The 24,239-nt window shown below is 38.3% G+C and overlaps 1 protein-coding gene across 1 annotated transcript in view; it reads right to left on the bottom strand.

Moving 5' to 3' along the window:
• Window positions 1-24,239, bottom strand: part of Wrn (WRN RecQ like helicase) — a 112,434-nt gene that overhangs the window by 55,771 nt on the left and 32,424 nt on the right. The window contains exons 7-16 of the mRNA XM_051169407.1: window positions 22,478-22,547; window positions 19,207-19,321; window positions 12,603-13,029; window positions 10,479-10,559; window positions 8,655-8,793; window positions 7,392-7,467; window positions 5,873-5,940; window positions 5,539-5,647; window positions 4,252-4,320; window positions 1,403-1,485 (exon numbers count right to left, since the gene is read on the bottom strand). Of these exons, the coding sequence (XP_051025364.1) occupies window positions 1,403-1,485; window positions 4,252-4,320; window positions 5,539-5,647; window positions 5,873-5,940; window positions 7,392-7,467; window positions 8,655-8,793; window positions 10,479-10,559; window positions 12,603-13,029; window positions 19,207-19,321; window positions 22,478-22,547 (1,237 nt within the window). The remainder of the gene's footprint in view (window positions 1-1,402; window positions 1,486-4,251; window positions 4,321-5,538; window positions 5,648-5,872; window positions 5,941-7,391; window positions 7,468-8,654; window positions 8,794-10,478; window positions 10,560-12,602; window positions 13,030-19,206; window positions 19,322-22,477; window positions 22,548-24,239) is intronic.

Genomic DNA, 24,239 nt, shown 5'->3' on the forward strand with positions numbered 1-24,239 from the left:
TAAGTATCTATTTAACATCATTATAAAACTAAAACATATACTAAGATGGAATAAAATACTAAGAACACAGAGTTATGGATACCAGTATTTTAGCCATAATCATGGAATTAGTCTATAAGGTAAAAAGGCTTAACCCATAGGAAATGCTCAGGCCTAACAGGATGCATATCAAACTTGCTTTCCATTGCAGGTAAAAACATGCCAATGAGCACTAAACAGATAACACAGAGACAGGAAGTTAAGAGGCAGGAGCTGATGCAGAGGCCATAGAGGAGTGCTACTTACTGGCTTGCTCAGCCTGTTTTCTTATAGAAGCCAGGACCACCAGCCCAAGGCTAACAGCATTCACGATGGGCTGGGCTCTCTCCATCAATCACTAGTTGAGAAAATGCCCTACATGACACCTATAGCTAGATTTTATGGAGACATCTTCTCGATTGATGTTCCCTTCTCTTTGAGGAACTCTAGCTGGGTCAAGTTGATGTAAAACTAGCCAGTCCAATACAATACTGAAAATTTAACCTATATGAAATTACTTAAGACTTAGTTCTTCAAAAAATAGCCTACTAATTGGGAAAATAATTTTATCTACAAGTTGGATGAAATTCAAATGAAGGTTTCAAGTATGGACAGCATTTATCTCCTTTGGAACTCTCAGCTAAACCTAACTACCACCACCACAAACAAAAAAACCAAACCAAACCAAACAAAACTGAAAAACCAAATGAACAACACCACCAAAATGTTTAAGTACAGTGTCATAGCATTTGACTAATTTTATATTATATTTTCTAAGAAATATGCTGCTTAACAATATTTTAAGTCTGAAGAGTGGTTCTTTTTGTTTGTTTGCTTGTTTGTTTCTCTGTGTAGCCTTGGCTATCCTGGAACTTACTATGTAGACCAGGCTCTACCTGCCTTGCCTCTCGAGTGCTGGTATTAAAGGCATGTGCCACCATCACCTGGCATGAAGAGTGATTCTTATGAACAAGAAGAACTACGTCAGTGAATTAACTTAAACTCAGAATATAAAAAATAAAAACAAATCTGAGAATGTAGGATTTAACATTCATTCAAACTCACACTGAAAGAGATAACTATGTGCCAAGTCCCGCACTAAAGAAATAGAACATGGTAAGAACCGTGTTTTTCTCTCAAAAGAGTGCTTAGTGTAGCTGGTGATCTATGCATGCTTGCATACAAACACAGCACTAACCCAGGAGCCCCACCATGACGGAATGAGGAACTATATGGTATTATGAAATGCAACGAAAACCAAATTGGTCAGAGGTTTCTTAAAGCAGGAATTGTTTGAAGTAGACCTTTTAACAAATGTGAAATCTAGTCTCTACTCTTGCATGGGTTTACTTTGTATTCACAAAACTCCTATTTCATTACTTACCAATATTAGACTCCAGTTGTTGGAGTAGGTCCAAGTTACCAGAACAGAATTCTGGAGTAATGTATATGATCCTGTATTTGCCTCTGTAAAGACAAATAAAAACAGAGATAGAAAAGGAAACACTCCAATAAAGAGAACAGCCAATGAGTAACAACTTAAAATCAAAATGTTGGCTGGGTTTTTAAGTAACACATCGTACTGATTATGAAAACCAAAGGAACATTATATAAACACATTCATATATGTTAGTTCTTTGATTTGTCTTCAACTCATCAAAATAAAACACAGCAATTCCCATCGGGGTGCACTCCCCACTGAGGTGGTGTCACAAGCCGGATCCTGGTTTCTAACCGTTCAGGCCTCAGGAAGCACTCGCCACTGAGGTGGTGTCACAAGCCGGATCCTGGTTTCTAACAGTCCAGGCCCCAAACAAGATACCCAGATGACCAAATCTTTACAAACTCTTTGTATTGCCCCACATCAATATACCCTACCTGTGAGAACTAAAAGTCAGGCTCTTTGCTCTCTAATGATTAAGACCTTAATATCCCAGTTTATTCTATGTGTTCTGCGGAAAGGCTAGACAGTCAAAGGCTTTCCCTCCGAGAATATGACCACCTGAGCAAGTTCAACCAGTCAGCACACGTCAGAAAGGGAGAAGCAGAACTCCCATCCTTTATTTGGTGACTGATCTCTTCAGAAAGAAAATGTGACAAGAGAACATATGAAAAAGCGGAGGTTTTTTTGTATTCTCCATGCCCAGTTTTTCCCAGCAGGGGCCATGTGAAATTACTTTATCCTTAAAATAAAATTCACTTTTTTTATTAAACTAATTATGCTAATTTGTAATTATAACAATTTTTATAATGAAGGGTAAAAACTACTTACGGCATGTCTTCACTTTACTATATAAAAACAGATGAAAGCTGGGTGGTGGTGGCACACGTCTTTAATCTCAGCACTTGGGAGGCAGAACCAGGCAGATCTCTATAAATTTGAGGCCAGCCTGGTCTCCAGAGAGAGTTAAAGTACAGATAGAGCTACACAGAGAAATCCTGTCTCAAAAAAACAAAAACGAAAACCACAGCAGCAACAGCAAACAATCAAATTAAGTTTAATTTTCTATATAAAGAGTTCTTTAAGTTAACCCATCCATTCAATAAATATTTTAGTGTCTATTACATGCTGCTAAATATTAAATTTTCACTAGGAATTTATTAGTCAGAGGATACATTTTTCTTTATCTCCAGGAAGTTCATACAGTATTCTACTTACTATAACAAACAGTAAATAAAACAAAGTCTGGCAGCACTCTAGCCAGGCTGGACGCAGTTCTCCGTCCTGCACAGAAGCTGACCCGAGGTGAGTCAGTCATTCCAGTGCCTCCAGTTCCTTGAAAATCAGCTGTTTCCTTAGAGAGCCAGACTCAGGCATCTCGTTAAAAAGTGGACACTGGGACATTCATGCAACCAGAAAGTAGCCAGAAAAAGTAACACAAGTCTGAAAACACAGAGCACGTCTGGAGGGCTTGTAATCCAGATTTCCAGACTTATTTCTATAGCTACAGTAACCAAGACAGACAGACACATCCACAGGAGCGGGAGCAGATACCCAACAAGCAATCTGCACATGTCTACTCAGTGCACCTTTGAGAAAGGCACAAAGGCAATCAATCCAGTGAGGAAAAGATGGAGCAGTACACATGGGCAGCCTGATAAGAAAAACACTAGTACCTCACACAAAATAAAGATTCTGCTAAAAGTGGATTATAGAGCCAAACATAAAACTGTGAAACTTTTAAGAGAAAAAAATACCATCTTTATAACCTTGGTCTAGGAACAGTTCTTAAATACCCAAAGCAAAGTCTATAAGAACACTGTCAAACTGAAAAACTATTCCTCCTCAAAAGGATTATGGAAAGAGGAAGAGAGGCCATAAACTAGCAAAGTATCTGCAAAGTACATATAAATTAGAGATTTCTATCTATAATATGTAATTACCGTCCAAACAGAATAAGCAAAAGTGTCAAAAGATTGGAACAGACACTTCCACAAAGACATACACATAGCAATAAGTGTAAGACACTTAACATAATTAGTCAGCAGGCAAAAGCAAATTACAAAGACGGTGAGATTCTTTCAAAGTGGCTAGAACCAGTGACTGGCTAAGAAATGACAGGTTTGGCAGGGAACAGACCTTCTTACAGACTGTCACTGGAGGTGGGAAATGAGGGAGCCATTCTCAAGATGCTCAACAGTTTCTTACAAAGTTAAACATGAAACTAGCACATGACCCAGCAATTGTGCTGCTAAGCATACACACAGGGGAACTGAAAACACACACTCATGCAAAAACGTGTATAGCCACCAAACAGAAAATCCTCAGATGTTCATCAAGGACTAGGGAAACAAAGTGTGGAATGTCTACATGCTGGAAAAGTATTCCACTAAGAAAAAGAGGTCTCAATGCTACGGGCAACAAACAAATGATAACAGCAGGAGTGGTTTCTCAGGGGATAAGCACACCAATTGTTATCCAGCACCCAAAGGTCAGCCCTAAAAACATGCACACAAGTAACAATATACAGATCTAGCAGGTTGTATTTGGTAATATATATACATGTAATAACAGTTAATGGGAAAAAATTCATGAATTTGAAAGAGAACAAGGAAGGGTATATGGGAAAGCTTGGAAGGAAGAGAGGGAAGGGAAAATGTAACTATGTTATAATTCCAAAAATAAAGTTTTTTAAAGTATGTTTTCTAATATGGAAAATTTACTCATACATTAAATAAAAAGATACACAAAATGCGCTTATGATATGACCTGAAATCATATAAATTACTCACAATTTAATATCTCCTATAATATTTTTTGATTGTGCTGATCCAAGTAAGCAGGCTGGAATGTTGGACATTCTGTAAGAGACAACGGCTCTGTATCAGTATTACAAATATTAACTTCATTCTCAAAAAGAAGAGATTAATATTATATATTCTACATCTTTTCAATATTCTTTCTTTTTATATCTTGCTAACTTGATAATTTTCTTCAAGAACCTGATAAGATGGCAAGTTTTTATTGTGAGTCTTTCAAAAAAAGAAACTGAAAGGTTCATACACCCTGTATCAATTCTGTAGAAGAGTGGGAAGGAATGACAGAAGGACCCGGAGGGGACAAAAACACTACAAGAAAACCAATAAAGTCAACTAACCTAGGCCCACGGTGTCTCACAGAGACAGGAGCACCAACCACAGAGCATGCAAGGACTGAACCTAGGCCCCCACACGTGTACTCGATGGGCAGCTTGAGCTTCACAGGGCCCCTAGTAAGTTGGGCAGATACTGCCTAGGACATGGACTCTGTCGCCTGCTTTCAGCCACTCTGCCCTAACCACACTGCCCTGTCTGGACTCAGCAGAAGAGGAGGAGCTCTGTCCTGATGTAATCTGATATGCTGGGGTGGGCTGGTTGGGGGAGGACCAAGCTGGACAGGAAAGGGGAAAAGGTTGGGAGGCAGGGACTAGGAGGACAGGAGAGAGAAGGCTACAATTGGGATGTAAAGTGAAAAGAAAACATAAATTAAAAATAAATTTTAAAAAGTAAGCTTATATATATATATATATATATATATATATTTCATATACACCATCATATCAATCTAAAGAGTTAAGACAGCAGAACAAAAATAATAATAATTTTGAGACAATCATTATAAAGCAATAAATCCTTTTAAAACTTGATCAGGAAAATCTGGTAGTCTTGACCTAGAGACCTCCAGAATGAATATAAACGCTTCCACTAGCACTTCCTTTACCACTACTAAGTGCAGCCAGGTGCAGTAGTGCAGGCTCTGCAGGCCCAACTTGCAGGGCAAGGCAAGATGACAGAGCAACACCATTCTGGATCCTATCTCAAGAAATAGAAATAAAAAAGATCAAGTCACTTCCCAAAACATAATCCTGTGAGCTAGGTTTATGTTTATCATCTGATAAACAGAGGGGGACAACTGGGCAAAGGGACATTGGACTGAGTGAGAAGAGGCCGGCTTGGCCTCTGTAGTCAGATCCTGTCTTAAAATGTTCTTTCTTGCTTGCCCATCAAAGGCAGCGATGTGGAGATAATACCATTACTTACTGGAGCTGGAGAACCTGGTCTTCCATTAAAGAAATAAGAGGCGAAATAACAATGCCGATCTTGCCTTCATAAACAGGTGGATACTGGAAGCACAAGCTCTTCCCATATCCTTGAATAAAAGTAATACACAAAAGTGAAAATAAACTCCTGATGTTTTATTTTCTTCTTACAGTGTGCTTGTACAGCAGAATAAATAGACATGTAACATAGTTCATGCATAAATTTGAAATCTTTTTCCTGTTGACTCCTATATTTTAAGTTTGTGAAAGATTAAGCACTTTAAGCCCTTTATGATTTTTAAATGATTAAATTATTTACTTTAAGTATAACTTACCAGTTGCCATGACTACAACATTATCCCTTCTTTCTTCTAATACAGAATGGATGACTTTCCACTGAACCCTTGAGGTAAAAAGTGAAATGCTTTATCAATAACAATCCAATGCACAAGTTCAGACTTACTCAACTTCTGCTCTCTAATAAACACTTTCAGACTTTTTTGAGCTTCTTTATAAATATATGCAAGGGCTAACTTTTTGACATAAAACACTATTTGATCAACCTCTCAGGCTGCCTGAATAACTGGGAGTTTCCATATAGTATGTATATTAACCATATCTAAAGTATAAGGTAAATCCCTAGCTTCAAACTATAGAGTCAAGAGAATCAGTATTTTAAATAAATGAGAAGAAGGCTGTGGGACTGATATGAGAGGGTCTGTGTAAAGTGACGGTGCAAAGGCAAGCTCAGCTGGAGATGAGACCTTCTGCTTCCGCAGAGGGCAGTCCACTCTGATCTGAGCCTTGCTATACCGACCAGCATGCTGAGCTATCAGACTTTACCTCTCTATACATCTACGTGTGTTCTTCTGTATAGAGGCTATATTTTGTTTTCATTTTTAGTTTTTTAAGCAAATTGAAAGAAGGAAAGAAATGCTTACATGAATTCTGATTTAAATTCTCAAAGCTGGGAAAACCCAGTTTAGATTTTTTACTTTCTTACTGGTCTTATTCAAATTCACTTGTTCCTAATCTCATTTTTGTTCATCTCATTTTTTTTTCTAATTATTAGTGTGCCCTTGTGGTGGTGTGAGCAAAAATGACCCCCACAAGCGCACAGGGAGTGGTGTTATCTAAAATGATTAGGAGGTGTGGCCTTGTTGGGAGAAAATGTGTCACTGAAGACAGGCTATGAGATTTCAGAAGCTGAAGCCAGGCCCAGAGTCACTCTCTCTTCCTGCTGCCTGCAGATCCATGTGCAGAGCTCTCAGCTCCTCCGTCAGCACCATGTCTGCCTGTGTGCCGCTATGCTTCCTGCCATGACAATAATGGATTAAAACTCTGAAACTGTAAGCCAGCTCCAAGTAAATGTTTTCCTTTATCAGTGGTCATGGTGTCTCTTCACAGCAATAAGACATTGACTAAGACAGCCCTTTCAATGTAAATATATTTTGATATGTTAAAGCAGTAAATCATGACAGGCCCTCAAACTGGTGCCTTAGAGACTTATAGCAGGGTGCCTGGGGACACCTGCACAAAGCAGGCAAGGATGCTTGTTTCCCACAATTTCATACTTAATGAAAGACAAGTCAGCAGGGAAAGGAATTTCTTTTTTATTATGTAATTTCTACATAGAACATCCCAGTTAAAAATGCTTTTTTCTAAAAAAAAAAAAAGAACAAAGAAATTTATATAATTAATATTTCAAATAATTTTGCAGTTGCACATGATATACATTTGACATGTATGACTACAGTAAAATTAAGCTACAACTGTTACAAGAAGGGAATATTTACTTTTTTCTTTGTGAAAAAAATTTAAGTACATCATTTAATTCATTGAGATCACACTCACGGTTTAAAACTGCAATGGCCGAAATAGGTCTTGAGGCAATTAATTTGCTTTGCATTGGGTTCCGGCAATAAATAGTCTAAAAAAAAAAAATAATAATAAAGTTGACATTTATGTTCAAATAGAATCATTCCATGTAGCAGGAGGCAAATGTTCCTTTCGTTGGCTTCTCGTAAAGACAACAGTGGTGGGTAACGTGCTAACACTTCCTGTTCTGACCGGATCTCATCGTATAGATATCTCTCAGGACACCAGGAGAGACCTTGGATCACTGCCAAAGAAGAACTGTGCTAATGCGTCACTCTTTAGCAGTGTTGTGTAATTAGGTACACTTGCAGGATCTAACATCTAGAATGAACCGAACTAAAGCAATCAATAGAAATGCCAATAGAAACTTCATATTAGAATCAAGTTTCAATTAAAGAGAAACATAAATTACACTATTATCCCAAACTATATAGTAAATAATAAAATTTTTGTTTGGTTGTTAAAACTAAATCTAGTCACCTAAATTTAGTTACCTTGATCTGCTTTAGTCATTCATCTACCCGATTTAGCTAGGTAAATGTAGCTACCAAAATCTTTGGCCAAAAATTTTAATTGCCCCACGCTGTGGGCTCTGCCACAGTGCCCACCACTGTCCATCCTTAGGTGCAAACACCCCCAAGCAGCCAAGAAAGGATAAAATGTGGACTCTAGATAAACAAACTATCACTAAAGATGAAAAATAAGCGTTACTGCACGTCAGCACAACTCCAATAGAAAAGTAAAACAGATGGGTGCACCTAATGAAAGAAACCAGAAGAAAATATTTTATCAACATTTATAAATACCTTCCACCTACAAAATGTTTTGAAATTTCCACATTTCCCCACAACAATACAGTATAAGTGTAGTGTAAGCTCTACTTTTGGAGAAGACTCTACAAGTTGCCAAGGTAACTATAGTATTTACACTTACATGATAATTCTATCATTTGCACACCCATTTACTGCACTCTTTGCTATAGGAAAGTCCTCTGGTGTGGCACTTGTTTAAGCCACAAGCTCCTGGGGTGCAGACTGCATATATCCATATGGTTTACAGTGGGATTTAATGTAAGCAATTAGTGAACTATTTCACCACAAGAGCACTAAGGAACTAAATGTCTGGCTATAGAGCTGATAAGTAACTATATGCCACCAACTTGTTAAACTGCACAACACTGAAAACCTGGCACAAAATTAAAGTCAGTGAAAGGTGAGTAGTTTCCAACCCATGTCTTACCCTCCTCTTCCTGCTCCTCTTCACTGGCTTCACCCCCATCTCCACCTCCCTCTTCAGGAGGAAGGCTCGCGTTGCTTTCCATTTCTAACCATTTGGAATGAGTTGGTTCCACTGCATCGCTATTTAAGTTTTCTAAAGACTGAAAGTTTAAAAGAAAATTTAAAGCAAAACACTGACAATATGGCATCTCTTTACCAAGCACAGAAAGAGTGTTATTAACAAAGCCTACAATTTTGTTGAAAGCTGGCAGATGTGCAAGCAACAGCACAAAAGAACATGTGTGCTCCTCTATAAATATGTGCTGGAGAATGGCTTCAAGGCACAAGGCCAGGATGGAACATGGCCAGCATAAACAAAGTTCATTAATAGCATATAATGAACTGCCTCTGGGAAATCTGTCATAAATTTTAATTTTTCATAATTTAAACGGTTTTCTTTATTGGGCTTCAATGTTTTAGATTTCTAAGTGGTAAAATACAAATTTTAATGCCATTTTCACAGTAAGTTTCTCTAGATTACATGTCTCTTGCATTTTTCATGAGTAAAGATGATACTTAAATTATGAGCAAACAACAGGTGTGTTTTAGAACTATAAAAAAGATTCAATTATTTTAAGAAAGACATACTACTTATGTGAAATAAAGTTTTTTGACATTATATATTTTCTCTATTTCAAAAATATTAGTATATTTCAAATTACTTAATTTTATAAAACATTTTACTAAGGAGCACTAGGAAAATTCATCTAACCAAAGCTCTCTTTATTTTTTATAAGACCTTCTAGTTTTTACTTTGGCTTTAAGAATATCTTTGAAAGTATAAGACTTCAATCCTATAAAAAGAAAATGAAAAAACAAAAACCAGGTGATTCTGTTTCTTTAACTCTAACAATATATTCAGAGAGCAGAGATACTCAGTATATAACGTATGTTACAGATGCCCACAAGTATCCTAAATCACTTGAACAAAATGTACCAGAGAAATAGATAACCAGTGAAAGGATTGTGACTTAGCTCATATTTCTGAAATACAAGCCAGGTTTTGTGGTATATGCTGATGTATGCAATGGACATCAATAGAGAAGTGAGGATTCAAACCGACAAGTTAACTAAGGATCCACATCCTTATTATTTCTGTGGTTGTATTACTGGGATTCAAAATTAAAGAACTAGAAAGTTTCTCTAGTTTCATTTTAAAAAATGACACTAACAAAGTTGATAGATTAAAAAGTAGATATGTTATTCTTTTCCCATTTTTCACTTTATTTAACTAAACTGTGCTTTTCTCTTTTTTCCTAGTCTGGTTCTTCCTGTCCATATATGATTCATGACACTTGATAAGCTGGAGGTTGAGTGAAGGGGTAGAAAATGCACACATTTATACTTCAGCTTTCATAACATAACAAACAACCATTGAAAATTACAGAAATCAGTATTTAAAACCAACAGTAGAAAGAAAGAAAGAGACAGAGAAAAGCAGAGACTGTAAATGATTGACTAGTAAAAACAGAATGTCTAAAATGTGGCATATACATGAAGAACAAGAAATCAATGTCATGCTAAAGTGCTTAGCCACTGCCCACATTCCATTCAAGAGAGAGATGCAAGGACACAGAGCACATATGAGAACTCACAATATTATACCTAAGACTATGTATATATTAGGAAATGTAAACTGAGAAACTTTTAAGTCTAACATTAAATAATGGGTATGAATTGCATTGTGGTAGCATCTGATTTAGAACCGAATAGTATTTCAGTTACTTAAGTGTTCTTTAAAAAAAAAAAAAAACTTAAAGTAACTTTTTCTTACGTGCAGACATACCTTAAGCATCTCCATTTCTAAATCTTCATCGCTTTCAATTATATAAGAGGAATCGTTTTCATCATCATTGGGAGATAAATGCTTAAAAAGAAAGTATTTCAAAGATTAACTTCCTGTATAATTGACTCTATATTCTCTGTTGTTTTCACTGGAAGTTTTGAGACATCTTCCTCTCCCAATAGGCAAATGCATAAAGCTTGCTTATTTATTTATGGCTTTTCGAGACAGGGTTGCTCTGTGCAGCCCTGGCTGTCCTGGACTGGCTATAAACCAGTGTGGCCTTGAACTCACAGAGATCCACCTGCCTCTGACTCTCAAGTGCTAGGATTAAAGGCGTGCGCCACCCCCATCCAGCATATAAATCATATTTATATGTTTACAGAGTGAGTAGACAGAGGAAAGAGAGAGGGAGCAGAATGATTTTTAAAACATATCAAAGAGAAAGAAGCAACATACTTAAGAAGATAGGTAAGTTAGATAAACAGGTTTGAAATAAAATCTACATTCAAAATAAAAACGAATGTGTAAGTTCTAAAGTCAATCAAATGTCAAACTGAGCCTCTCCAACTTTCAAATACATGAAATTCTACACAACGTTGAAAAGATCTATACAAACCAAAAAAAGCAATTATATATACTGACTTAAAAATACCAAAGTCTAACATATAATAATTACATTATCCTTTAAAAAGTCAGCGCTTTACAAGGAACATCTATTTTTAAAAGTACTAGATATATTATTTACTTGATCTGCTGCTAGTGTTTGGATATGGAGAATCTTTACAATAATTTCCCAAGGAATCGGGTGCCTAACAAAATATAAATGCCACCCCCTTCTCACTCGCTGTCTCACACACATACAGACACACAAACACACAACGCATACATGCAAAAAAAATCAAGAAGAAATATGAAGCAATTCCTCCCCAAATGCTGAATGTTTAACTCAGAGATGGAAGAGGAAAAATAGCCTTAAATAACATGCTTAATTTAAAGCTATCAAAAGATTTTAAAATCCATATTTTATCTAAGAAAGGTAAATGGGTCTTAAACAAATAATAAAAAACAATACTAGTAATAATTATATAATAAGATGACAATAATTGGGATAAGAGATATCAGTTAAGTCAAAATCATGATCATAATTCTCTATTATACAAAAAATATTAGAGTTCATATATCTAATGAGAGATTTCTACAGAATTAGAGTAATGCCCATGTCAGCAAAAGACAGTATTTTCTAAGAGGGGGTCTGACTTCCAAATGGTTGGGATGAGAATATTTTGAAACTTTTAAAACAACATATTTATATACTCAATAAAAACATGGAAAGTTGTTATAAAAACCAAAGAATGTAAGTCTGGGTTTCCATTTCTATAATGAAATTTGAAGAAATATCCTATACAATCTTTTCAAAATCTAAAATACAATTTGTTATTGCGAAAAAATGCAAAAACCCCAGAAACAAAGAGCATTTTCAGTAATTTGCAAGCTAATTAAAATTAGAAGGAAACAAGAGTGCACTGGCTCTCCAGGAACAGACTTCTGTAAAGCACACCCTGTCAGCCTAGCAGCTAATTTCTACTTCAAGGAATATAACCTATGCCCCAAATCAAGCTTAGATGAATAAACACTTAGAATCCGCCAAAAAGCTATTCCCAGCACTTGGTAGGCAGAGGCAGGAGAATCACTTTGAGTTAGAGGCCAACCTGGTCTACAAAGCGAGTCCAGGACAGCCAAAGCTACACAAAGAAACCCTGTCTCGAAAACAAACAATCAAAAAAACCTTAAAAAAAAAAAAAGGCATAAATAGTAAAGCAGCAAAATCCAAAATCCAACAAAGGTTCTCTTGACGACATAAAATCTTTCACCTACGCTAATTTTATATTAAGTGTGTCTCACAAGTCACGGTGGCCCTCTGTTTATATTTGTAGATAAAGTTTTATTGAAGCACACGAGGCACAACTGTTTCTGTCTATGCTGCTTTACTACCCAACAGCTGACCTGAACAGCTGCCTCAGAGACTATGCATCCCACAAAGTGTAAAATAGTTGCTCTGTGTGCATTTATACAACAAAGCAAGCCAACTGAGGATGAATACATTATTCCTTCTCAGTTCTGTACCTCAAAAGATTGGTGAGAAACACCAGTACAGTTTTTTTCTTCAGCCTGCTGCCCCAGAGTTTGGAGTTCATGTTCTGATATAGCGGATGTCAAACAAGCTCTTCCCATGTCTTCTTTCAACAGACTGTCGTCTCCGTCATCTTCAAACCACGCCTCCTCTTGCTTCACTTTCTTTCTAAATACATCAACTTCCTCATGCTTCACTAAACTGTCAAGCTCTGGGTCCCATGCTTCTTCTTTAATTTTAGGAAAAGTCCTCTGTTCTCCAGTTTGGTTCTCTTGTTCTCCAACAGCAGCTGAATCCTCTGATGACAATAAGTTCAAACTACTACCCTGTTTCAGTTCAGTCTCGGTGTTTGTAGGAGCAAATAGCACCTTTCTCAATGAGCATAGATTTTCTGAAATATTCTTCAATATTATAGGGACCCTAAAAAATCAAGGAATTTTATTAAGATTTAATTTTATCCATCATAAAGACAAGTTTTTTTTAGAAGAGGGCACCAGATTTTATTATAGATGATTGTGAGCCACCATGTGGTTGCTGGGGGTTGAACTCAGGACCTTTGGAAGAGCACACAGAGCCATCTCTCCAGCCCATAAAGACAAGTTTTAAAGGTTCTTACTAAGCAAGAGCTTCCTGAGGAGACCCATTGGACTAAAACTGTTCCACATTTCCCTACAGCCACAGGTATGATTGGCAGCTAACTAGCCTGTGTGCTTAGGTAATTCTGATTCTTTTAATAGCTTTGCATAGTCACTAAAAAGTCAGTAAAAATTCAGTCCTGAATGCATTTATGACAGATGTCCCTTTTCTGTTTTATAATTAATTTAATGAAACATAAAGTACATCAATAAGATATGGCCACAACAACAAAGTAAAAACTATTTTATTACATTATACATTACATAAACACACAAGACAAGCCAACAAATTTCTATTAAAAACTTGTTGGATGGTGTATCCAGAGTCCCGCTAGTTCTTTCCCCAACCACTTTCAACCTTTCCTTCTAGCCCATTTCCATCCATTGTGGCAGCCATCAGTTCTCAGAAGCACACTCGTTTATAAGGCTCATCAGTGCCACCCTAGCCTGGGAGCAATCTTTACTGTCCTTACTAGCCACCGCCTGATCTCTCCAGGCTTATTCCTACTGCAAGCCACGGCCAGAAGGCCCTAGTCTTAGGCCACATCATGCCCTGAGGACTCTGCCTCTTGGTGTAGACCCAGAGCCCCCTAGTTCTCCTCTGTGTGCCTTTCAGTCTTCCTTCCTAGTCCCTTTCTGTTCCTTTGTGATACCTTCTGACTCACAGAAACTGTTTCTGTCTATGCTGCTTTCTATCAGGACCCCACAGCTACCAAACTTAGCTAGGATGCAAGCAGGTAAGAACGACCGAAGAACAGAACACTCACCCAACAAAGACAAGATGAGATAGCTACACCAAGAAACACTTCAAACATCATAACCCCTGATGCTTAGATCCCAAAACACACACACACACACACACAACAACAACACGCCTCCCACAGAAGCCAGCATCTCACCAAGAACGGCAATTTAGCTGAAGCATAAGCCAAGAACTTCAAAACAGCAATTATGAATCATTCAAAGATGTTAGAGAGGGACATAAACAAATGCCATATGAAAACAGTAAAAATACAAACACTGTAATGAAAAAAATTAAGACATGAAAGTAGAATTTAACAAAGAAACAGAATAACCAAAGAAACCCTAAGCTGAAAATGAAAAACTCAGTGCGTTAAAGAAAAACCTCAGAGGTACACATCAAAGATATGGAAGGAAGACATTTAGATCTTAAAAACAAGGTAGAAGAAATGTATAGTTCAATCAAAAAATGTTACATCTAAAAGCATCCAGGTACAAAAAAAAAAAAAAAAAAAAAAAAAAAAAAAAAAAAAATCTGAGAATTGTGGAATACTATAAAAAGACCAAACCTGTAAAAAAAAAAAAATAGATACAGAGGAAGGAGAAAATCCACATAAGGCACAAAAATATTTTTTGAACAAAATCATACAAGAAATTTCTCCCAATTCAAAGAATGATATGTTCATCAACATACAAGAAGCAGACAGAAAACTAAATAGACAGGACCAGAAAAGAAACTCCCCCCAAACACAACTGAAATACTAAACATACAGAAAAATTAAAGGCTCAAAGGGAAAAGACCAAATAACATAAAGGCAAGGCCATTAGAACAACACCTGACATTTTTGTAAAAAAAAAATTGGTTCTTTGTGAATTTCACATCATGTACCCCAATCTCACTCATCTCCCCTCCTCTCATACCTGCCCGCCACCCTCGGAACCTCCCGTCAAGAGAAAAAACCTTTCATTGTGGAAGCTGTAGTGTGTCACAGTGCGTCCCACAGTATAGCCTTTTGTCCACATTTCTTTGCTAGCAAATGTTCTTACAATGACTCACTGGTGCAGTACAAAGCCTCTGGCTTCTGCTACTCTGTCACCACTGAAGCCTCACCGCGCTCCTCTCACATACCCTGTTGGTGCCGCTGTGTCATGGAGGTCCTGCACTTTTGGATCTGTAGGACTGGCCCTTTCATGCACTCCAGCAGTTCGTCAATAGGGTAGATGTTGGGGTGGCCAAATTCAAATCCCTGCATCTGGGCCTGAGAGGTGTCCTGAGGGCGCAAGTGTGGAAAGCTGGCTCTGCAACTTGTCTTGTGGCAGTGTGGGTGAGGAAGAAATGCCCTCCCCCACTTCTGCCCCTTGCCTGCAGGTGGGAAAGCTGGCTGCCCCAAGGCCATGAGAGCAGAAGACCTGGTGGAATGACCAATACCTGACTTTTCAATCGGAACTTTGAAAGCCAGAAAGGGCCTGGACTGATAATGTTCTACAAGCAACAAGGGACCACAAACACCTGCTCAAACTACTATATCTAGAAAAACTACCAATCCCAATGGATGGAGCGGGGGAGGGAGGGGTACCCTTCCTATCTACCAACCCGACACTACTGATGGCATAGGTGCTAGAAGGAAATCTTCAGTCTGAAGAGGTTAACCACACCCAAGAAAACACAATGAATAATCCCAGACCAGTAAATCAGAAGTAAGGGAAGAAACCCACACTGTAACCACAAAATACCAGAATCAAAAAGAAACAAACAACAAAACCAACAAAAACTGTACTGTTCATAGGTAACTCTCAATATTAATGGTCTAAATACTACAATAAAAGGACACAGAAATATTGTCTTCCAGACACAAGACTGATGCACATATGAACTCTCAGAGACTGTGGTAGAATGCACAAGAATAACAAAGGTTCAATCCAGAAAAAAAGCCCAGCAACCCAACCAAAAAGTTCTTTTTGACGGATATGGCTCGGAAAGGATCCGTTTTCTCCAATTAAGTGTCACTGGGTATATCAAGCACAGTGCAGGCAGGTCCCATGGCCAGGAAAGAGTAAGTAGTTGACAACACAAAATGAGCTCCATACTTTTTCTGTAGGCTATTTGTTTCATTTTATTTGGGTAATTGCTTTTCCTTATTGGTTTTTGTTTGTCTTGACTTTTGTTTGTTTGATTGATTGACTGTTGAGAGAGAGGAGCTCAACCCTGAAGTTGGGAGGGTGGGAGGTGAGGAAGAGCTGGGAGGAGTTGGGGAAGGGGAAAACATGATAAAAATATATAAAAGTTTTTAAACAAAAAAAATATATCCTATAGTCAAAATAACTATTAAAGCTCATAAGAAAAAAACATAAAAATTCTTAAGACGCTGTATTCACATGACTTCAAGTATACTGAATTACTGCTAAATTTGAAAGAAACTAAAATTAGAAATTGCAGCTAACACATTTTGAGTGCAGTCTTAATAAGAAACACAGTGCAGAACTCCAAACAGCAGGCCTACATTTAATGAAAATTCCAAGATGCTTGCCGGGTGTGCACAAGGCCTCAAGCTCAGTCCTCTGTACTAAGAAAAGAAGAACTACCTAATAAGTGGAGAAATTAGAGAGTCTAAGGAATGTGAGAAGCAAAGAGATGCATTTTTTGTGTAATGCATGCTTTGGGTTATGAATTCTAATTTTTCAGGATGTAAATCAATGACTTATGTAATCTGAAATGTTTGTGTAGGCCCAGTAAATTTTTGTGTTAATGGTTCAGATGAAACTTTGCTCTCCCAGAAGAATAAACTATTAAAGTGTGAGTTGTTCCAGGAGTTGTTTCCACACTGGAAACTGCATTATTACAAGACAACACAGTTATGATGCAATTTAATTGTGAGAGAAATGTGTTGCTATAGCAATAGTGACATAGTTCAACTAACAATGTCTTATTTATCCTCCTGCACTCACATCAAAATAAGACATAACCACTTACTCCAATACTAAAGGCTGGCCTGTGCAGACATGCAAGGTAGCGTGCACTTTTCCTTCCTTAAAGAGTCCTCTCATGCTCATTTGTTAGCAGCAGACAAGCTCAGCACCCAGCAGAATGTCAAGTACCCTGCAGCAATACCACCGTACACACTGAATTTAAAAGCAGTGACTAAACAAGGAATAACACCAAGCCTATCAGAGTCATCTGAAGAAAAAAAAACAACAAAACAAAACAAAACCTGTTCCTTTCTGCAATAAACCTTAAATTACTCTGTGAGTTCTTGATGCTAATAAAGCCTACTTAGCTTACTATTATGAAGCAAAGCAGTAGATATATGTAATTTATAGCCAGCAAGTATTCTGTAAAAATCATAAAGCCATGTTTAAGAAAATCACATAAAATGTGATTCAAATGGGTACCAGGAGTGGGGTGTTGCTGTGACAGACCTAAACGTGTTCTTTTGGAGAGGACTGTGGAAGGACTTCGGAACTTTGGGCTAGAAAACCATTGAATGTTCAAAGATTGGGGAGCTGTTCTGTGGATCTTGGAAGATAGAAATGTTGAGAGAAGTGCAGACAATGAGGCCTGGCTTGTAAAGTTCTAGACGGAAGACCGAGTGTCCCTTAAAGACCCTATCCAGGCTATTTGCTATTTTTAAGTTGAAAATCTGTGGTCCTGGTTAGCTGTGGCTAAAAAGGCAGCTGTGATTAACAAGAGACAAGAACCACTGAAGTAAAATTTTGCTTTACTAGGACAATTGATGCTGATCAGCTGGAGCTGAGAAATTAGTGGTGATTAAGAAGAGACCAACATCATTGAGGTGAAATCTTCTGGGAGACATTGCTTCAGAGTCAGCACACAAAAACTTTATTCCACAGGTGGCCAAGGTCGTACCTCACTCTGGCAGCTGAACTTGGGTAGTGGAAGAATCACCCAGTGGTACTGGTTTAGAGGCATAAAGGGGTGATGGACAGCAGCTGAGGCTAGGTGCTGGGAGAGGCCAGGAAAGGTCTCTGGTGAAGATGCAATTCCACCAGTAGTTGAAGGCCCAGGATTAAAGGGGTCATGGAGAAAAGTTGTGGCTTGGCACAATGAAAAGAACCCAGGAGAGGCTGGTAATGAAAGTGCAGCCCAGTTGCAGCAGAAAATCCCAGCATTTTGGAGATGTCAGCATTACTGGGTGACCACCAAGAACAGCAGCAGTGGTGTGGAGCCAGGAGGGGCCTAGAAGACAAGCTGTGTGCCGCAAAGGGTGGGGCTGGAGAAGTGCCCCCAGCCCAGAAGATCATGAGTGGATCCCAAACATTGGACACTGCACTGTTTACACTGTAGGGAGCTCAAATTTGCTTTGTTCAGATGGAGACTGTTCCCTGGTTCTTCCCTCTTAAAGTAATAAAGTATTTAATTTATTTTTGATTTTACAGGAGCCAACAGTTGAGAGAGAGAGAGAGAGAGAGAGAGAGAGAGAGAGAGAGAGAGAGAGAGAGAGAGAGAGATTTGAAATACTTTTAAAGAGAAAACTTCTAAAGTGTTTGAGTTTATAAGATGGTGGGACTTTTAAGTTTGTAAAATGCTTTATACCGTGATGGCTTTATTAAGCTGTGATATTGGGAATGGACAAGAAACAAAAATTTAACAATAGTGTGTTTGTGTGTCAAGTTAACAAGCCATTTGTACTAGCTAGTTTTATACTAATTTGACCCAAGCTATAGTCATCTGAGAGAAAGGAACCTTAATTGAGAAAAAATGCCTTCATAAAACTGGCCTGTCAGCAAGCCTGTGGATCATTTTCCAAATTAGAGGGCCCAGGCCATTGTGGGTGGTGCCATCCTTGGGCTGGTGGTCCTGGGTTCTATAAGAAAGCTCTCAATTAACACATCACAAATCTTATCCAAAAAATAAAAAGTAAAAAACACACACATTACTATTGTAATTCCCCAAAGCCCAAATACTGTCTATCCCAAATAACTGTTTCACATTTCTATAGAGTAAATTTTACCTCCCAAATTGCATTACTAATTGGAACTGCTTAAAGCATTTTTGCTTTTAAAAGAATAACTTTAACAAAGAATTCACTTGGACCAAAGCAAAGTCTCTTCCAAAGACATTTAGCTACATAACTATCTGAAACTCCAGATCCAGGGGGAATCTGAAATCCCTGGCCACCAAGGACACATGTGTATACACACACACAGACACACACACACACTTTAAAATAAAATAAATATTTTAAAAAGCAGAATAGTTAACCTCTGTAGAGTTTCCAAATTTCTGCAAGTGACAGGAAAATGCTTGGCTAGGTCCTTCATTTCTTCAGACATTGAATTCAACTGGTTCTTCATCCCTATAGGTAGGCTTTCTTCTGCTAAAAAAAAAAAAAAAAAAAAAAAAAAAAAAAAAATTAATATTAATATTCAAACTAAAAAGCAGAGATTTTATTTAACTACATCATAATATAGTATTAGTATTCAGATTTTTATCTATTCTCTTCAAAACAAAAACCATTCCTCTTGAATCCCTAAGTCACTTTCTTCACTTTCCTTCCGATCTTGCGATTCCAGATTGCTAGCCATCTTTGTTTGGTTTGTGACATCAAAACCACATCCTTTTATTCACGGATGGCTAGATTTATTTATCCATTACCTGTCTTCCCCTCCACTACTCTGTGATCATCCCTGGTAATTTTAACGCCCACAGAGCTGCTCCACACTGGTTTGGACCTTGTATTCCCGTCTCCTCCATTTCCAACCATCTCTTCATCATCTAACCTGAGCCGCTCATTCCCACAATCAGACCCCTACTTAAGGCTGCCCAATAAAACCAATACAAGTATCCCATCAGTCTCTGCAGCACGATTTATTTCCCCAATTCAGTGAGTGGACACCGAATGAAACTTACTGACTCCGCCCACTCCCCACAGAGGCTTCCTTTCCTTTCCTAGCCACCCTATCCTGTCCATTCCTTTGATACATAGACTATCAACTTCTATCGAACTTACCTGGCAAAACCCCTACTCTAATTACACTCAACTCTTCAGTTAATTGATGCCTATCCACAAGTAGGCATACTTAAACTTAAAACATACTTAAGCAAAACATATTTAAAATGATAATGAGCCATTTGAGTTTAAACTCATGACACAGATCCCGCTGTTCTACTCTTAAGGTGGCAATTTTATGCCCCCTCTTTCCTCTTTTAAGCTTCCAACGCCTGCTGCTCGTCCTCAAATGTTCTGCTCCCATTTTCTCCTAACCTTACCACAGCTCAGCTTTTCCCCCTTAGCAGCAAAGCTTCCTTTGGGAAGGCACCACATTATCAGCCCTAATTGTTAATCGGAGATGCTCACACAGTTCAAACCCTCCGAGGGTTAAGGAGCTGACAGCGCTTTCCTATTTAAAGCATTTTCTTCGCCTCCCCTCCTCCTTTACTGATACTCCTTCTCAACCCTCTTTGCCAATCCGACTTTTCTAAATGCCATTGTGACCTTGAAGCTGATGCCTCCTCAGCTCTTCATCTCGTTCACTCCCGATTTTTTCTCACCCAGTTTCACCCCTGGCAGGACAGCCTACATCTCTAACTGCAACTTCCGCGATGAGCTCCCTCCAGAATCGCATTTCCGGTATGGTGCCTTGGTGGTTTATGTAACAGCTAGCTTCCATGGACTGAGGCATTTAAACACATGATGCCCAGCTGGTTGCTCCATTTGGGGAAGATTAGGAAGCACGCCACTGGGAGTGGCTTTGAGGATGCATAGCTTCACCCCACTTCCGGTTTGCTCTCTCTGCTTTGAGATTGCTGTTCAAGGTGTAATGTTTATCACAGTAGCAGGAAATAGCTAATTAAAAGATGTTTGTGGATATCAAGAAAGAACACCCATAACTTTGCAGGTCCAATGCCGCGATTTACTCTTCATCCTAATCTCATACAAATTGTCCTCTGAGGTACAACCTACAGACCTAGGTGGCCACAGGCCACTACCCACTTCTATCTGAGCTCTTTCTCTCCTTTAGGATGTCTAACAACAACTGTAAAACTTCACCTCTAGTCAGGCAGTGGTGACACACACCTTTAATCTCAGCAGTGGTGACACACACCTTTAATCTCAGCACTGGGAAGCAGAGGCAGGGGGATCTCTATGTTTGAGGCCAGCCTAGTTTACAGAGTGAGTTCCAGGACAATTGAGGCTACACAGAGAAATGACAAACAACAACAACAACAAATTCACCCCTAAACTTTTTTTACCCCTTCATATCTCAGGCCACCAAAGCCCAGGAGGATCCTTGACACATGTCTACCATAACATCAGAGTCTGTTGACTCTACTTCTCCATTAAGTGTAGTGTGAAGCCATACAACTCTGTCAACCCTAGACACAAATAACCAACTCACGTTACCATTTCCTCTTTTCTTGGCTTACTGTCATAACCTCCCAAAAGGTGTCTCCACAATTCTTTTGTCATCCTACAATTCATTTTCTTCCTCTATGGCTCTCGGTTAGTGTGTTGGTTTTACTCTACAGCTTGTTTTGCTAGTTTGATTTAAACACAGTGCATTTCACTTCTATGTTTAGAACCGTGAAAAGCTTCAATTTGCCCTTAGGAAGGAAAGCAAAGTCTATAACATAGCTTGTCTTCTTTCATTTTTCTGCTTCTCCTACATTCCATTGTCACTGTCAACAGACAGCTTACCTCTGACATTTTGTACCTATCATTTTCCCTTTTGCTTGGCTAGCAAATGTCTGCTCCTATTTCAGGTTTTATCTCGAGGATTACTTCTTCTAGGAAATTTATTCAGTGAAATACACTAATGAATATGTAAATTATGTTACCACTCAAAAAGTTTCTGGTTTCAAAGCATCTCAGATTATGTATTAGGAATGTTCATTCTATTTAACAATTCTCTCTGGCCATCAACAAAAGTGCTTTTGAGTATTTTGTCCCTTTAGTGTTCACAACTAATCCATGGGATGGATATTTTGCTACTGTCCACGTTTCAAGAATGAGAAAAGAGATATTACAGATCAGATGGCAAAGATCTCACCATTGGTCTATGAGGCCCAAAAGCTAATACGTACCCACCCTACTGGCTGCCTCCTCATGTACTCTCTACACTATCAACACATTTGACCAGAACAATGAAGCTGAGTGAAGAAAAGAGCAACTGAAAGCGGAACACTACAGCACATCTTATACACATGAGAGTGTTGAGTACAAAAAGACTGTGTATGCTTCTAGCCGAGAAGAAGCTGGTTGGCTCACTGACGTTATCAAAGACAGTGACATGACTGCTCCACAGACGGAAGAGTAGCAACACTGCACAACGAAGTGATGTAAGCCCTGCTTTCCCACAATGAAAGTACCTAAAACTCCAATCCTTACTAATGATGGGTTTCACCTTCACGGCAACATTGTTTAGACACTTAAGAAGTAGCATAATACTTTCCAAAGATGCATTTGCTTTTTGAAACAAATCCACAAAACAGAAAATTCACATTTTATGTTTTATTTTAGGCCATAACATACCTTTATTTAGAGCAAACACTTGCACACCATCACCCAATTTTTTTAATTTTTGATATATGATAAGACCAGCCTATAAAAAAACAAAGTGCAAGTTAAAGATAACCAAAATAAATGTATACATCACCTCTCTAGTAAAATCTACAAGAATGATTTCTAAAACATTCCCCCGAAATGAAATCAAATTATTCTATTATGCAAAGACCCACGTCTTCAAGTAAGCCCTATTTCAAGTGAAAAAAGAAAATTGCCTTGGCTGCAAAATATAGCTCTAAATTTTCACTTATTCATTTTCAGTATAATAAGTAGATATCCAAATGAAATTATCTGTAAACAAAATCTAACAAATACAATCTAGTGAGAGACATCTGTTTTGATGATAGACACTATCTAATTATTGAGATTTTATTAAGCCAACTGAGAATATTGGTCAGCATATGAACCATAATGCATACTGTGTATTTTTAACAATCAAGTCACACAGACTTTCAAGAATAAGGACACTATCGCCTGTGGTCTCCACACTAAGGAGAGAAAGGCAAAGAGGATCGGGACATCAGGGTGAAGCCTCAGCCAAATGGACAGTTCAGGAGCAGAACAAGCTGCAAGAGACTCTGTCATAAAATTTAAAAGCAGGTGAACAAGGAAGCAACGAAAGCCAAAGGAACTGTGAAAAGTCTCAACTCATCAAGCTATTTCCCCAGCTAAAGTATTGTTGGTTTTCTTTTGTTTTTCTGGTTACAGATTAAAAATAAGCAAAGGCCACTGTCAACAGAACAAAGCGATGCCTACAGGCTGGGAGAAGATCTTCATCAACCCTATGTTCAACAAAGGGCTAATATCCAAAATATATAAAGAACTCAAGAAATTAAACACCAACAAACCAAATAACCCAATTAAAAAATGGGATGCAAAACTAAATAGAGAATTCTCAACAGAGGAATCTTGGATGGCTGAGAAACACTAAGGAAATGCTCAACATCCTTAGTCACTAGGGAAATGGAAATCAAACCAACTCTGAGATTCTATCTTACACCCATCAGAATGACTAAGATCAAAAACTCAAGTGGCAGCACATGCTGGGGAGGATGTGGAGAAAGCGGAACACCCCTCCATTGTTGGTGGGAATTCAAATTTGCACAACCACTGTGGAAATCAATCTGGAGGTTTCTCAGAAAATTGGGAATAGTGCTACCTCAAGACCCAGCTATACCACTCCTGATCATATACCCGAAAGATATTCCACTATACCACAAGGACACTTGCTCAACTATGTTCATAGCAGCCTTATTTGTAATAGCCAGAAACTGGAAAAACCTAGATGTCCCTCAACTAAAGAATGGATAAAGAAAATATGATACCTTTACACAATGGAATACTACTTAGCTATTAAAAACAAGAAAATCATGAAATTTGCAGCCAAATGGATGGAACTAAAAAATGTTATCTTGAGTGAGGTAACCCAGACACAGAAAGGCATGCATGGTATGTACTCACTTACAACTGGACAGTGGTCATAAAATATAGGATAATCGTGCCACAATCCACAGACCCAAAGAAGCAAGGAGGGCCCAAGGGAGGATGCTTGACTCTTACTCAGAAGAAGAAAATAGACATCTGAACTAGATGGATGGAGGGAACTGGGTGGGAGAAGGGGTGGGGTGGGCAACTGTTATAGAAGAGTAGGAGGAATAGAGGGAGCTAGAAGAGTCAAGGACACCACAATAAGACCTACAGAGTAAATTACCCTGGGCCCATGGGGCTC

The sequence above is a fragment of the Acomys russatus genome, chromosome 27 (genome assembly GCF_903995435.1).
Source record: "Acomys russatus chromosome 27, mAcoRus1.1, whole genome shotgun sequence".
Taxonomy (NCBI): domain Eukaryota; kingdom Metazoa; phylum Chordata; class Mammalia; order Rodentia; family Muridae; genus Acomys; species Acomys russatus.